Raw genomic sequence first — 16,992 nt, 5'->3', positions numbered from 1 at the left:
TTAGTATATAGATATATATATAAAAAAATCCACAAGTGCACCACAGTGTATTAAACATATGGACTGTTAAATGCCCTTTAGCATACCAGTCATAATAACAGCCAACACGCACAGTATGGAGTGACTGGGCCTTGCTCGAGATGCGTGCAGCCGATGCTGAAGATCACTCAGGCCGCACTCATCGCTTCGAATGTCGGATGAACCTTGAAGAACAAACTCTGCCTATTGCTTCTGAGCAAAACGAAATGGAAACCAAAACGCGAGATCTTTGGAACAGCAGGAACTTGCAGAACAATAAAGTGACTTCAACAAGCAGCTAACTGACCACGTACTCAACACGGGCACTGAACTGGATCCCTGAAATCTCTCACAGGATACTCATTTAAAGGGACACTAACAGTAAAGATGGGATTTTTCCCCCCCCCCCCCCCCGAGTTTAATAGGGTTAAGCATGGATAGGTCAGTACCAGTTTTTCAGAAACTGGAACTGCAAACAAACTATGGCTTCTATGAAGAGAATTCAAGCGACTGACAGCCTGTGCGAGAGTTTTCCTTTGTACAGCCAAAATGATGAGGTCTTTACTTGGTTACAAAGCTTTGCCATATAGCTTTGGCCAATCTTTAGGATAGTGTCCCTCTAAAATAAAGAATAATCATTTATAACATCATTTGAGGTGCTTAGGACGTGAATGGGTTTTCACACAATAAGTTTTTTCTGCTTTAAAAAAAAAAAATTATCTTGATATATGAAGACCCATTCACTGACATTATAAACATTTAACTCTTATTGCATTCAGAAGATATCATGACTTTTTCGGGAACTCCGTTTGGAAGAACATAATCCTCAGAGAGGTGAGCGCTAGTGATGAGTGAGGGTGTGTGGATAAAGTGCTCGTGCACCTTCGGCACGCTCGAATACCACGTTTGAGTCCCTGCGGCTGCACCAGCCACAACACATGCAGTGAATCCCTGTTTGCTAGGTGATCCCTGCATGCGTTGCGGCTGTCGAAGCCGCGAGACAAGCAGCTGCGGGGACTCAAACTTGGTATTCAAGCACGCTGAAGATACTCTTAACGCATGAGCATGCTTAGATAACACCTTACATGAGCACATCCGCTCATCACTAGTGAACATTTATATATAGAAAAGGACGAGTAATAATACTGGAGCGGGTATAATTCCATGTGGCGTCTTTAACCCATGTCTTACTTCTAAGTAAGATGTCGACCTACATACCCAATATCGGTGGCGATTACTCATTGCCATTTCACAATGCTTGGAGACATTGATTCATGGTTCACAGACTTCTCATTCCTCAATAGCAGGAATAACAAGAAATGTATCTACGGATATAAAGGGATTTAGGCGTGTCCCTAAAGTGTGAATAGAGCGGACCTCCTGCGAACAAGGTCTATTAGGTTCTGTAATAATATAATGTCAGAACATTAGGCATAGGGCAATGATGTAGCACAGCGGACGCTGCATCTGGTGTATGCACCGAGAGATGTCATACGTATCCCCCTTTGCCAGACAAAAGCCAAGAATGTGTCATTTTGGGCTCAACTACATTGGTATAACCTTATTCTGTATGGAATAGAGCAACTCATCACAATTCCAAACAAAGGCATCCAGAAAAAAAAAAAAAAAAAAAAAAGGATTCTGTGCTGCATACTTTCCTATGGGAGCTTATGGGTTATAGGTAGCACTGTATAAGCATGCCGTGACGTCTGTGGGAGGTACGCAAGAATAATCCCCCGATGCATGCCGCCTATGAAAATGGCAAAATGAGGTGTAAATGTGCCGTACTGATAAAATAAGTGAGGTCCACATCTGACTAATTTACACACGGAGGAGAGATTTGGGACGTCACACAAGTTTCAAAGCTGCGTGACCCCTTAGGAATGAGGTTTATACGGCTGCGAGAGGTCTTCAATAAAATAACAGCGGTCATGCTACCTTTTCCCCATTCATCTCTATGTAAAATGTATCAAAGCTCAAAAGGTAAAATTCTTCTAATCAGATGGGCAGAAATGTTTATTGTCTTTTCTCTGATGGTGAACTTGCGAGATCAGACATCAAAGCAGCACTCGGATAATGCAGGTACTGGTATTGCTGGATTACTGGAATTTACCAGTACTGGACCCAAGAGCCATTCACTGCCTGTTTTCAGAAGCTTTGGAGCTGCTGATCATCCTCCAGCTCCTACAGGGCAGTGTACTTCCTTGACCGTAACTACAGCGTTGTTGTTTTTTTGTTTTCTGAAAATGTCTAATACCAACATATAAAACATTACAAAAAAAAAAAAAAAAGGTGAAAAGAACGATCATCATACCCAGGGACCACGGCTGGACGCTGAAATAATAGACTGTATGAAATAAGAGACCCGACCTCTGCAAGTGTACAGTGGTCCGACGCCATCTACTGGCCAAAGCAGCAAATGTCTGGAGAGACTACGACAGCCCATAATGTCCGCACAGACCTAAATGTTACAACTGCACAAGATGTTGCAGCCGAGTCTACAAGGAGTCATTTTGTGGTACCGTACAGGCACTTGACAGTCTGAAAAAAACATCATGGATGCGATAAAACGCTTTGTGTAAATTACTTTCGCTCCAATATATATACGTCCTTTTCTATAGATATTGCAGAAAATAAATTGTCTTAGCAACAAAGCCAAACAACCTGCTGAGCTCCAAGTTACCTTCAAAGTGGAATTCTTTTATACCCCTTCCTAATACAAAGATCCTATCAGCACGTTTAATTATAATAAAAGGGTGAAGAGAAGTGAGTGGGAGGTAGGAAGTGGTAGAAAGGGATGTAAAGCTTTTTTTTTTTATTTTTATTTTTTATCATTTTTAACAATTTTTTTTCCCCTCTGTATAAAGGATTTCCAGCAGGAGTACGAAGCACCAAGCAGACATCCCACAGCCTTGTTTCTAAACTCCAATCCTGGGTTAATATTCTAAAGCAGAGCATTGTGGGGAGTGCTCACGCAGAGATGTCAATCCTTGTACAAAATTATTAGCCCGCTTGTATTCTCATTTTGTTACTTTATACCCCCCCCCTTTGGTGCCTGCGGATCCTCCTCACCACATGGTGTAACCTCCATCTGAGCCCCCCATGAAGTAGTTGCCTCTTCTCTGTGTGACTATGACGTTGGCACCTTGCATGGCAGCCAGCTGAGCTGCGTTGGGAGGGCAGCCAGGAGGTGGAGGCTGAAAGAGAAGAACCAAAAATCAGGAAAAACTGGACAGATTTATGTAAACAGACGTGCATCAGATTTAAAGGGCACCTGTCATGGTGAAAATGTGAAAATGATATCTGATCTGCAGGTAGGAATGGATGATCTGACTGATCTACATCATTGTGGGGAATACATTCTATTTGATTGAAATCCCTGGTGTCTGTAAGTATACGAATCCAGTAAGCGGTCCTAATGAGTGATTGACAGCCTTCTCCATATAACTGTGCATGCACTGATGGCCGTCAATCACTAGTATGAGCACCCACTGGACTCAGGCATACACACGTTGCCCACAGATCACATGTGACAGGCCCTTTAAAAGTGGGCTCCATCTGCACAGGATGACTGGTCAAACTAAGTCGTCAACTAAGTGCCTCACAGCGGAGCCAGCATTTATATACACCTTCACACCTGCTCCATCATTTCCATCTATCGCCATTCTTCACCTCTTATTTGATTGACAGATCTTGCTTCATCGAATCAGAGAAGGGGAGAGATAGAAAGAAGCCAAGCAGGTGGGGAGGTGTATTTAAAGATTCTGCCACGCTGTGAGGCCCCGCGCGCCTGTACGTGGTTTGAACAGTCATTCTGTGCTGACGCGCTTCGAGTCATTCTTAAATTCTAGTTAAAGAATGTGGATAATTACCAACACAGACGGCCAAACTAACACTCAGCGGCCACCTGCTTTAGGATATATTTTATTTTTGGTAGATTACTGCCAGTGAAGCAGCTGCTGACCAGTGACGCCGTGTGTGATGCTGCAGCTCATCCCCAGACATGGGCCAGGCAGTAAATGGGAGGTGGCGCTCACCAGTCCTTTCCTTCTCCTGACTGTGGCCATGAATTTTATATCCGGAATGAAACCTGTAACCACTTCTAACCCCAGACTATTTTCATTTTTTTCATCCCTTATTTAAGCGTCGTAACTTCTTTTTTACTTTTCAGATGACATAGCCGTGTGAGGGCTGGTTGGCTGCAGGACAAGGAGTAGTTTTGAATAAAACCTCAAATTTTTTTTTTTTTTTTTTTTTTTTTTTAACAAGCTAATGAAATGGAAAATGAAGGGGAAAAAAAAAATTACAATCCAGTGAAATGGCAAATAAGAAAAAAAGGTCCTGCAATATTGCCTTTGCTTTTTGGAGTTTTTGTAGCGTTTATGGTGTGCTAAAGAATGACGTAAGTAACATGATTCAATAATCCAAATATGGGGATCCCAAACGCAAAAAAATTTAAATCACTTCATAGATTGTAAAAAGAAAAAAAAAAAAAAAAAATGGGTTTGCATCATCATTTACTTTTAAAAGTTGGTATGCATGCAAAAGAGAGGTTACTAGAGGATAGGACCATCCTGAATTTGGGTTCACTGACGCTGGTGGGATGACTTATTTATTTTTTTTTTTTTATACACTATTGCTTGTTTCCATCATCGGCTTTGTCTGTTTATTGACCAGACAACATCTGCAAAGAGTTTGTATGTTCTCTCCGTGTTTGCGTGGGTTTCCTCCGGGCACTCCGGTTTCCTCCCACATTCCAAAGACATACTGATAGGGATTGTAGATTGTGAGCCCCATTGGGGACAGCGATGATAATGTATGCAAATTGTAAAGCGCTGCGGAATATGTTAGCGCTATATAAAAATAAAGATCATCAATAAAGATCAGTGTGAACATGCTCCTATTTTGCATGCATACCAACTTATTCTCCAGTTCATTTATTGCAGTTTAATTACACAGTACATAGCAAGGGCACAATAATAATAATAAAAAAAAAAAAATTTAAACACATCCAATTGTGGAACTTAAATAATAAAGATTCTGATTAAAATTAACTTGTTTGTGGGAAACCCCCTTTAACTGGTTTGCTGCATTAGGGTTCCAGCAACACCGCTACTTGCATCCTGTGATAAAACACAGCAGCAATGGCAGCAGATAACTAGTGCAGGCCCGTCGTAACTTCTATTCATACATTCATTATGCAGAAAACTTACTGGCACGCTTGCTGAACTTCCTGCACCAAACCTTGCACCAGCATCATATCCACCTTCAACTAGGAGTGTGGAACCAGGGGGATACACCGGTCCAATGGGGTAGTAAGCCATGGGAAGAGAGGAAGTCATGGGTGCAACCGGCATCGTCTGAGCCATAGGCAGATACATGGACGCTCCTGGGTAAGCTGCCGACATAGCAGCCATGTTAGCAGCAGCAGCTGAGTGAACATATCCTTGGCGATACAGCTGCACAGAAGAGAAAAAACAGACAGGAATAGCATTTAACAAGACATTTAGGAAAAAAGGTTCACATTCCATCAACAAGCAAGTAGCATCAAATCATGTATAAGAGGAATGGAGGGGAGGGGGGATTGGCTGATGTTTCACATACGACTTGTGTCATGTAACTTTACATTAATATTTCTTGTGTAACAGATTCCTGTGAAAGTTGCATGTTCATATAAACCTTGGAAAGACAGCTGTGACAGTGTGCATATACCTCTTGAGCTTTGTTCACACAGGGTACATACTGTGCCATTTTCTACATGCCCTTCATCTCTAAGGTTTTTTCGGGTTACTGTTCGGTGTTTCCCCTCCACCTGCCTCCGGTCTTTATGCAACAGGTCACTGCTTATATATATAGTAACCTGCCTCCTCTGTTTGAAATCCCCCTTCACATAGGAAGAAGCAAGCGGAGAGTCACAGATCAGGAGGAGACGGCCCCGTGCACCCAAATCTGATTAGCAGTATACGACAAATGGTGATTAACCCCTTCATGACCCAGCTTATTTTGACCTTAAAGGGACACGGTCACCTGGATTTTGAGGGAACAATCTTCAGCCATGGAGGCGGGGTTTTGGGGTTTTTGATTCACTCTTTCCTTACCCGCTGGCTGCATGCTGGCTGCAATATTGGATTGAAGTTCATTCTTTGTCCTCCATAGTACACGTCTGCACAAGGCAAGATTGCATGTACTACAGAGGACAGAGAATGAACTTCAATCCAATATTGCAGCCAGCGGGTAAGGAAAGGGTGAATCAAAAACCCCAAAACCCCGCCTCCATGGCTGAAGATTGTTCCCTCCAAATCCAGGTGACAGTGTCCCTTTAATGACCTGGCCGTTTTTTGCAATTCTGACCAGTGTCCCTTTATGAGGTAATAACTCAGGAATGCTTCAACGGATCCTAGCGGTTCTGAGAATGTTTTTTCGTGACATATTGGGCTTCATGTTAGTGGTAAATTTAGGTCAATAAATTCTGCGTTTGTGATAAAAACGGAAATTTGGCGAACACTTTGAAAATTTCGCAATTTTCACAATTTGAATTTTTATTCTGTTAAACCAGAGAGTTATGAGACACAAAATAGTTAATAAATAACATTTCCCACATGTTTACTTTACAACAGCACAATTTTGGAAACAAAATTTTTTTTTGTTAGGAAGTTATAAGGGTTAAAATTCGACCAGCGATTTGTCATTTTTACAACGAAATTTACAAAACCATTTTTTTTAGGGACCACCTCACATTTGAAGTCAGTTTGAGGGGTCTATATGGCTGAAAATACCCAAAAGTGACACCATTCTAAAAACTGCACCCCTCAAGGTACTCAAAACCACATTCAAGAAGTTTATTAACCCTTCAGGTGCTTCACAGCAGCAGAAGCAACATGGAAGGAAAAAATGAACATTTAACTTTTTAGTCACAAAGATGATCTTTTAGCAACAATTTTTTTATTTTCCCAATGGTAAAAGGAGAAACTGAACTACGAAAGTTGTTGTCCAATTTGTCCTGAGTACGCTGATACCTCATATGTGGGGGTAAACCACTGTTTGGGCGCACAGCAGGGCTTGGAAGGGACGGAGCGCCATTTGACTTTTTGAATGAAAAATTGGCTCCACTCTTTAGCGGACACCATGTTGCGTTTGGAGAGCCCCCGTGTGCCTAAAAATTGGAGCTCCCCCACAACTGACCCCATTTTGGAAACTAGACGCCCCAAGGAACTTATCTAGATGCACAGTGAGCACTATAAACCCTCAGGTGCTTCACAAATTGATCCGCAAAAATGAAAAAGTACTTTTTTTCCACAAAAAAATTCTTTTAGCCTCAATTTTTTCATTTTCACATGGGCAACATGATAAAATGGTTCCTAAAATTTGTTGGGCAATTTCTCCTGAGTACACCGATACCTCACATGTGGGGGTAAACCACTGTTTGGGCACATGGTAAGGCTCAGAACGGAAGGAGCGCCATTTGACTTTTTGAATGAAAAATTGGCTCCACTCTTTAGCGGACACCATGTCGCGTTTGGAGAGACCCTGTGTGCCTAAACATTGGAGCTCCCCCACAAGTGACCCCATTTTGGAAACTGGACCCCCCAAGGAACTTATCTAGATGCTAGTGAGCACTATAAACCCTCAGGTGCTTCACAAATTGATCCGTAAAAATGAAAAAGTACTTTTTTTCCACAAAAAATTTCTTTTTGCCTCAATTTTTTCATTTTCACATGGGCAATAGGATAAAATGGATCCTAAAATTTGTTGGGCAATTTCTCCCGAGTACGCCGATACCTTATATGTGGGGGTAAACCACTGTTTGGGCACACGCAGGGCTCGGAAGGGAAGGCACGCCATTTGGCTTTTTAAATGGAAAATTAGCTCCAATCATTAGCGGACACCATGTCGCGTTTGGAGAGCCCCTGTGTGCCTAAACATTGCAGATCCCCCACAAATGACCCCATTTTGGAAACTAGACCCCCAAAGGAACTAATCTAGATGTGTGGTGAGCACTTTGAACCCCCAAGTGCTTCACAGAAGTTTATAACGCAGAGCCATGAAAATAAAAAACAATTTTTCTTTTCTCAAAAATGATTTTTTTAGCCCGCAATTTTTTATTTTCCCAAGGGTAAAAGGAGAAATTTGACCCCAAAAGTTGTCCAGTTTCTCCCGAGTACGGTGATACCCCATATGTGGGGGTAAACCACTGTTTTGGCACATGCCGGGGCTCGGAAGTGAAGTAGTGACGTTTTGAAATGCAGACTTTGATGGAATGCTCTGTGGGCGTCACGTTGCGTTTGCAGAGACCCTGATGTGGCTAAACAGTAGAAACCCCCCACAAGTGACCCCATTTTGGAAACTAGACCCCCAAGGAACTTATCTAGATATGTGGTGAGCACTTTGAACCCCCAAGTGCTTCACAGACGTTTACAACGCAGAGCCGTGAAAATAAAAAATCATTTTTCTTTCCTCAAAAATGATGTTTTAGCAAGCATTTTTTTTATTTTCACAAGGGTAACAGGAGAAATTGGACCCCAATAATTGTTGTGCAGTTTGTCCTGAGTATGCTGGTACCCCATATGTGGGGGTAAACCACTGTTTGGGCACACGTCGGGGCTCGGAAGTGAGGGAGCACCATTTGACTTTTTGAATACAAGATTGGCTGGAATCAATGGTGGCGCCATGTTGCGTTTGGAGACCCCTGATGTGCCTAAACAGTGGAAACCCCTCAATTCTACCTCCAACACTAACCCCAACACACCCCTAACCCTAATCCCAACTGTAGCCATAACCCTAATCACAACCCTAACCACAATCCTAATTCCAACCCTAACCCTAAGGCTATGTGCCCACGTTGCGGATTCGTGTGAGATTTTTCAGCACCATTTTTGAAAAATCTGCAGGTAAAAAGCACTGCGTTTTACCTGTGGATTTACCGCGGATTTCCAGTGTTTTTTGTGTGGATTTCACCTGTGGATTCCTATTGAGGAACAGGTGTAAAACGCTGCGGAATCTGCACAAAGAATTGACATGTTGCGGAAAATACAACTCAGCGTTTCCGCGCGGTATTTTCCGCACCATGGGCACAGCGGATTTGGTTTTGCATAGGTTTGCGATGGAACACTGCTGCGAATCCGCAGCGGCCAATACGCTGCGGATCCGCAGCCAAATCCGCACCGTGTGCACATAGCCTAATTCTAAAAGGTATGTGCACACACTGCGGAAAACGCTGCGGATCCACAGCAGTTTCCCATGAGTTTACAGTTCAATGTAAACCTATGGGAAACAAAAAAAAAAAAAAAAAAAAAATCGCTGTACACATGCTGCGGAAAAACTGCACGTAAACGCAGCGGTTTACATTCCGCAGCATGTCACTTCTTTCTGCGGATTCCGCAGCGGTTTTACAACTGCTCCAAAAGTAAACTGCAGTTGTAAAACCGCAGCGAAATGCGCAGAAAAACCGCGGTAAATCCGCAGCGGTTTAGCACTGCGGATTTATCAAATCCGCTGTGGAAAAATCCGCAGAGGACCAGAATACGTGTGCACATACCAAAGCCCAAGCCCTAACCCTAACCCTAGTTCTTACCCCAACCTTAGTGGAAGAAAAAAAAAAATTCTTTATTTTATTATTGTCCCTACCTATGGGGGTGACAAAGGGGGGGGGGGTCATTTAGTATTTTTTTTATTTTGATCACTGTGATAGGTCACAGTGATCAAAATGCACTTGAAACGAATCTGGAAGATGGCGGCGCCCAGGAAAGAAGACGGACGGACCACGGGAGGCTCGGTAAGTATGATGGGGTGGGGTGGGGTGGGGTGGGGTGGGAGCACGGGGGGGTGGAGGCTGTGGATCGGAGCGCAGGGGGGGTGGTTGGAGCACGGGGGGAGCGGACAGGAGGACGGAGGGGAGTGGAGCTGTGTACCGGAGTGATTGGAGGACTGGGGGGGGGGAAAAAAAAAAAATAATAATAAGTGGGGTGGGGGGGTCGGTTGGTTGGGGTGTTCAGACCAGTGTTTCCAGCCATGGCCGACGATACTGCAGCATCGGCCATGGCTGGATTGTAATTTTTCACCAGTTTTAATAGGTGAAATATTACAAATCGCTCAGATTGGCTGTTGAAAGTGAAACAGCCAATCAGAGCAATCGTAGCCATGATGGGGGTGAAGCCACCCCCCCTGGGCTGTACTACCACTCCCCCTGTCCCTGCAGATCGGGTGAAATGGGAGTTAACCCTTTCACCCAATCTGCAGGGACGCGATCATTCTGTGACACAGCATATGCGTCACAGGTCGGATTGGCACCGATTTTCATGACGCATACGCTGTGTCACAGGTCGGGAAGGGGTTAAAGAAGAAGAACCACAAAGCCGATTTCATTACCAAAGGTAACATTGTAATCAGTATGACAGCGCCATTACAGCCATGTCTTTACTATACATTACAAAATCGGGCCGACAGGTTCCCCTTAACATGTGGCGTATTCTTATCTGGTTCCTTGAAAAGTCCAGGGCAACAACTGCTGCACCAGAAGAATGGGAACAATCCCATAGAAAACTATGACATCAATTGCCACATCTGTTTCAGTACAGAGTTTTGTTATTACATGGAGATTAAAAAAAAAAAAATCAGATAAATGAAAATAAGGCCTATGGCTGGTTTCACATTTGCGTTTAAATCCGCAGCGTTTAGAACGCATCCGAAAGTGGTGAAAAAAACGCATGTAAACGCGTACAAACGCTGCGTTTTTTTAGACGCATGCATTGTCGCATGCGGTTAAAAAAAATGCCGCGTTTGTACGCGTCTACATGCGTTTTTTCCTGCGTTTGCGCTTTTGGTACGCATGATGAGAAATTTCACAAGCTGGTTTTTGTTCATTCTGCTTCACAAAAATCGGAATAAAAAGCAATCAAAAATGTCACGTGCCCGAAAATGTTACCAATAAAAATGTCAACTCGTCCTGCAAAAAACAAGACCTCACATGACTCTGGACCAAAATATGGAAAAATTGTAGCTCTCAAAATATGGTAACGCAAAAAATATTTTTTGGAATAAGCCGGATTACGTACCGGTAATGCTCTTTTAATGAGTCCACGACAGCACCCCACATGAGAGAGAGGGATCCGCCCATAGGAACAGGAAACCTACAGAATAAAAGGAGGCGGTCCCCTCTCCTCCTCAGTTTAGTTACAGAGTATAAAAAGGGGAACCGCAAAAGTGTTAGTATTCATTCTTATTCAGTCACATAAATTTCTTAACTCTATACAACCATTATTTGTGACCTTAAAGGAAAGAGCTGTGCATAATTTAGGGAGGGTAATACATGGGTGCTGTCGTGGACTCATTAAAAGAGCATTACCGGTACGTAATCCGGCTTTTTACCCTTCGCCACGACAGCACCCCACATGAGAGATTTTCAGAGAGTCATTATTTGGGTGGGATTACTGTATTAAGAACAGCTCTACCAAAGGTCAGATCAGAAGACGTGGACAGATCAAGTCTATAATGGTTGTAGAAGGTAGAAGGTGTAGACCAAGTTGCAGCCTTACATATTAAATGGATCGGTACATCTGCTTGTTCCGCCCAGGAGGAAGCCATGGCTCGTGTTGAGTGCGCTTTTATACCCACTGGAGGAATCTCGCCTTTTGACGTATAGGCCAAGCAGATAGCCTCTCTGATCCACCGAGATATGGTAGCTCTCGTGACCCCATGTCCTTTCTTGTGGCCCTGAAAGGAGATAAACAGAGCCCTACTCTCCCTCCATGTCTGACACCTTTCTATATAAGTCAGGATGGCTCTTCTGACATCTAAGGTGTGGAACTTATGATGTTCTGGAGTTACAGGTGAATCAAAAAAGGAAGGGAGAAATATTTCTTGTGACCTGTGGTAGGTGGACGCTACCTTAGGGAGGTATGAGGGGTCTGGTTTCAGGACTATCCGATCATGAAATATCAGTAAGAAAGGTGGGTCTACTGATAGGGCCTGGATGTCACTAACCCGTCTAGCTGAGGTTAGGGCTACTAGTAAGGCTACTTTATATGTTAGGATTTTTAAAGGTATTGAATCTAATGGTTCAAATGGAGAGCTTGTTAAGGCCTCTAATACTAGATTTAAATCCCACGGAGGTAGACGGGGAATATGGACCGGTTTACTACGTTCACAAGATTTTATGAATCTGGAGATCCACCTATTAGCTGCTATATTGCATCCATATAGGGCTCCTAATGCCGAGACCTGAACTCTTAAGGTATTTACAGATAGTCCTAACTCTCGGCCTTTTTGCAAGAACTCTAGGATAGGTGTGAGTGGAACTTGCTTAGTGAACGGTACCGTGTAGAAGTCTAAAAATTTATTCCATACCCTACTATATATTAGGGTGGTAGATCTTTTCCTGCTCAATAAGAGGGTGTTTACTAGTTCTGTTGAGAACCCTCTGGAACTTAATAGTTGCCTCTCAAATTCCACGCCGTCAAGTGAAGACCTTTCACTTGCGGGTGGAAAAAGGGGCCTTGGTACAGCAGCTCCTTGTCTGATGGGAGGATCCAAGGATCGCATAGGCACATGGTCTGGAGACAAGAGAACCATGGTCTTTTCGGCCAGAATGGTGCAATGAGGATTACTCTTGCCTGTTCCCTCCTGATCTTTCTGATCACTAGAGGAATCAGAGACATTGGAGGAAAGGCATATGCCAGTCTGAACCGCCAAGGATGGTGGAGAGAGTCCAACATATCTGGGTGATCCCTGGTGTTCAGGGAAGCGAACCTTTGTACTTGCCGGTTGTCTCTTGTGGCAAATAGGTCGATTTGTGGTATCCCCCATGCTTCTGTTATCCTTCTGAATATGGATTTGTTTAAGGTCCATTCTCCTTGACGCAACTCGTTTCTGCTGAGGTAGTCTGCCCTGATGTTCTCTACACCTTTGATGTGCAGGGCTGTTAAGGATGTTAGATGAGCCTCTGCCAGCTGAAAGATGTTTGCAGCTATGGTCATCAGACTTCCTGACTTTGTACCACCCTGACGGTTCAAGTATGCCACTGCGGTGGAATTGTCTGAGTAAATTCTTACATTTGTTCCATGAATCTGCGGAAGAAAATGATATAAGGCACATTCTATTGCTTTTAACTCCTTCCAGTTGGAGGAACATATTAATTCTGTCTGATCCCAAGTATTTTGGGCCAGATTGTCTTCCATATGTGCTCCCCACCCAATAGGGCTGGCGTCGGTGGTAATTATTTTAGACGGGTCTATTATCCATGGCACACCCCGTGATAGGTGGTCCATGTCTAGCCACCAGGATAGCGATTCTAAGACATTACTGGAAAGAGTTATTCTACTTTCTAGATAACCGTCTTTCCCCTGAGCCGACAATACTTCGTACTGCAATTGACGGGTATGGAATTGTGCCCAAGGTACAGCAGGGATACATGATGATAATGACCCCAGTAAGGACATGGCCTTTCTTAGTGTCATGTAGGGTTTGCGTATTGCGTCTGATACCTTTGATTGTATAGTCAACCTCTTTGACTGAGGAAGAAAGCATTTCTGACTTACGGAGTCTAGCTGGATTCCTAGAAATGTCTGAACGGTTTCTGGATTCAGCCGAGATTTTTCGAAGTTGACGATCCAACCTAACTCCTGTAGGGACGAGATCGTATTAGATAAACGAGTTTTACATTGAAGTGTAGAGCTTCCTACCACTAGAAAGTCATCTAGGTAGGGTATTATCAAGGTATCTCGTTGGCGTAGATGAGCCATCACTTCTAGTATCACCTTAGTGAAGACGCGGGGAGCCATAGAAAGCCCAAATGGCATTGCAACATATTGAAAGTGACGAATCTTTCCCTCCAGGGTGACTGCTACCCTTAGGTACTGCTGATGTTCGGCATGTATGGGAAGATGGTAATAGGCGTCCTTTAAGTCTATTCCGGCCATGAAACACCTAGGGAATAAGAGTTTTATGGTAGAACTAATGGATTCCATTTTGAAGGTATGATTACGCAGGAAAGAATTTAATTTTTTAAGATTTATGATGGTTCTAAATGAACCATCTGGTTTATTAATCAGGAATAAAGGGGAGTAGAACCCTTTCCCTTTTTGATCCTGGGGAACTTCAATCAGGACTTTCTTAGATAGAAGAGATAGGATCTCTATTTCTAGAGCCCTCTGTTGGTCCTGACCTTTTGGAGATGTTATTATGAAGGAATCCCAAGGGATTCGATCAAATTCTAATTTAAGGCCGTATTGCACAATGTCCAGAATCCACTGGCTGGATGTTATCTGTTCCCATTGGGGAAGAAAAAATTTTAATCTGCCGCCTACTTCCTGGTTAGCGGTATTTACGTCTCGGATTATGGGACCCGCTAAAAAAGGCACCTTTTTGCTTTGGGTCCTTCGACTCCCATCGCTCTCTTTGTTCAAGCGGCTTGTTCCTAGTAAAGGGGCGTCTCCTGAAGGCCCTCCTGTAGGATGGAAGATACTGGTTAGGGAAGCCTTTCTTCCTTTCACCTGCTTTATTCAGGAGTTCATCCAGCGTCTTCCCAAAAAGGAACTCACCCTGACAGGGAATCGCACAAAGTTTCGCTTTAGCTTGTGCGTCCCCCTTCCAATTTTTTAGCCAGAGTGCACGCCGGGCTGTGTTGACTAGGCCGGCTGACCTGGCTGCAAGACGTAGCGAGTCCACTGAGGCATCAGCTAGGAATGCTACTGCTTCTTTAATTTGAGGCAATTTCAGCAGGATAGATTCCCTCGAAGTTTTGCCTCTAATCTGTTCCTCCAATTGCTCCGTCCATACTAGTAGAGATCTTGCAGTACAGGTACTAGATATGGCGGGCCTGAACGCCCCCGTATTGACTTCCCATGACCTCTTTAGTAAAGCTTCTGCTTTACGGTCCAGCGGGTCTGTCAGGACCCCTGAATCCTCCACTGGTAGGACCGACTGTTTGGTTGTGGAGGCTACCGCAGCATCAACTTTTGGCACCTTTGACCAGGTGTTTAGGTCTTCATCGCTGAAGGGATAGCGCCTTTTAGAGGATGATGGTAAAAACCCTCTATTCTGCTTGTCCCACTCCTTTTTGACAATATCTTTGATGGTTTGTATGACGGGGAAGGACCTACGTTTCTTCTGTCCTAACCCCGCAAACATTATGTCCTGTGCTGATTTCTTTTCTTTCCCATCTGGGCACCCCATCGTGCTCCTGACAGATTTTATTAAATTGTCCACATTACTGTTGGGAAGACAAAGTCCCCCTTCAGTCTCGGATGAGCTCGGCTGAGATCCCTCTTCGTCTGAAGAAATACATACACCCTCTGACTCCGAACTAACCGGAGACCGGGACCTGCTAGGCTGACGGGTACTGGCGCTACTTGTCTGCGCCAAACCCTGCATCTCTTCTCGGATAATAGCTCTGACATCTGAGGGAGTCATGATATTTTCCTGCCGTAGAGTTTGCATGATACACTCTGCACACAGTTTTTTGGCATAATCATCCGGGAGGGGCTGCGTACATAAAGCACACTCTTTATGCTTAGATTTGTGTGTCCTTTTCTTAGTCTAGAGGAAGGATACAGGAGGAACATATATCAGCATATAGGAAGAGACTCTTTCAAAAACTCACCCAGTGAAGCTGACAGGTACCGGTTCTGGAGGCGGAATTCGTTTGGTGGTAGAACTCTTCTCTGGAGGTCGGCCACCACTCTTTGTGCTGCTCCTCGTGCTTCTCTCCCTGCTGGGAGAGCGCTGTTGCACTGCGGGCAGGTGCGCTTCGTCGGCCGGTGAAGCCATTTCACACACACCGGCCCGACGCTAGCGCTGCATTTTTAAACTTGCCGCCCATTCTCCTGCCTCCCCGGACCAACCCGGAAGTGCTCCCGCGACTTCCGGGTTAGACGCGCCGTTCTCACTCACCATGCGGCCGCCAGAGGCTATTAAGCCGGCCGCTGCAGCGCGCGCGTCCTCACAGTGCCGGCCGGACCTACGGTGACCGGACCCGGACCGTGGATGTTTGGCCAGACGAGGGGGGAGGCTGCAAGCAGGGGCTCCCCCGCCGCTGCTTCTGGTACCGCAGCCCCTGCCGTTCCCACAGAAACCGGCGCAGGCGGGTGCATGGCCCAGGGCTTCCTCTTCATCTGTAGGTAAGCCGGGTCCCTGTAGGAACAGGAAACCTAAACTGAGGAGGAGAGGGGACCGCCTCCTTTTATTCTGTAGGTTTCCTGTTCCTATGGGCGGATCCCTCTCTCTCATGTGGGGTGCTGTCGTGGCGAAGGGTAAAATAAAGTCTTTCAGTGTGCGACGGCTGCTAATCATAAAAATCCACTAGAAAACCCCTTATAAATAGAAATCAAACCCCCCTTCATCACCCCCTTAGTTAGGGAAAATTTTAAAAATTAAAAAAATGTATTTATTTCCATTTTCCCATTAGGGTTAGGGTTAGGGCTAGGGATCCCTTTATCACCTTGATGATGGGGAGTGGCTGATCAGTGTCTAGACTTGTTTTTCTCTATTGAAACGCATGCGTTCAAAAACGCAACCAAACGCATGTGCTTAAAAACGCATGCGTTTACATGGACAGCAATACGTTTTTTTGACGCAATCGAACGAATGCGTTTTTTTGCTGCAAAAAAACACCTCTAGAAATTACATGTTGCATTTCCACGCCAAGACGCAAGCATCGAAAAGACGCATGCGTCGTCAAACGCAGCCAAACGCGTACAAAAAAAAACCGCATGCGTTTTTAATCTAATATATAAAGCTGTGTGTGTGTGTGTGTGTGTGTGTGTGTGTGTGTGTGTGTGTGTGTGTGTGTGTGTGTGTGTGTGTGTGTGTGTGTGTGTGTGTGTGTGTGTCCGGGATTGGCACCTGCACCGTCGCAGCTACAGCCACACGTCTGGACCCCGAGAGCGTCATAGGCTATGTTGTAAGGCGAAATTTTAACCCAGCGCGTTCCAATTCACCAAACAATTTTGCCCCTATCTACATAATGGGGAAAAAAGTGAA

General features: G+C 44.4%; 1 protein-coding gene across 1 annotated transcript in view; it reads right to left on the bottom strand.

Annotated features, from left to right (window-relative positions):
- Positions 1–427: 427 nt before the first annotated feature.
- DAZAP2 (DAZ associated protein 2) overlaps positions 428–16,992 on the bottom strand; it is a 49,067-nt gene continuing 32,502 nt past the window's right edge. Inside the window, exons 3-4 of the mRNA XM_069758626.1 lie at positions 5,232–5,477; positions 428–3,215 (exon numbers count right to left, since the gene is read on the bottom strand). Of these exons, the coding sequence (XP_069614727.1) occupies positions 3,087–3,215; positions 5,232–5,477 (375 nt within the window). The 3' untranslated portion in view covers positions 428–3,086. The remainder of the gene's footprint in view (positions 3,216–5,231; positions 5,478–16,992) is intronic.

The sequence above is a fragment of the Ranitomeya imitator genome, chromosome 3 (genome assembly GCF_032444005.1).
Source record: "Ranitomeya imitator isolate aRanImi1 chromosome 3, aRanImi1.pri, whole genome shotgun sequence".
Lineage (NCBI taxonomy): Eukaryota > Metazoa > Chordata > Amphibia > Anura > Dendrobatidae > Ranitomeya > Ranitomeya imitator.
The sequence above is the reverse complement of the archived record's forward strand: the minus strand, read 5'-3'. Positions and strand labels throughout refer to the sequence as shown.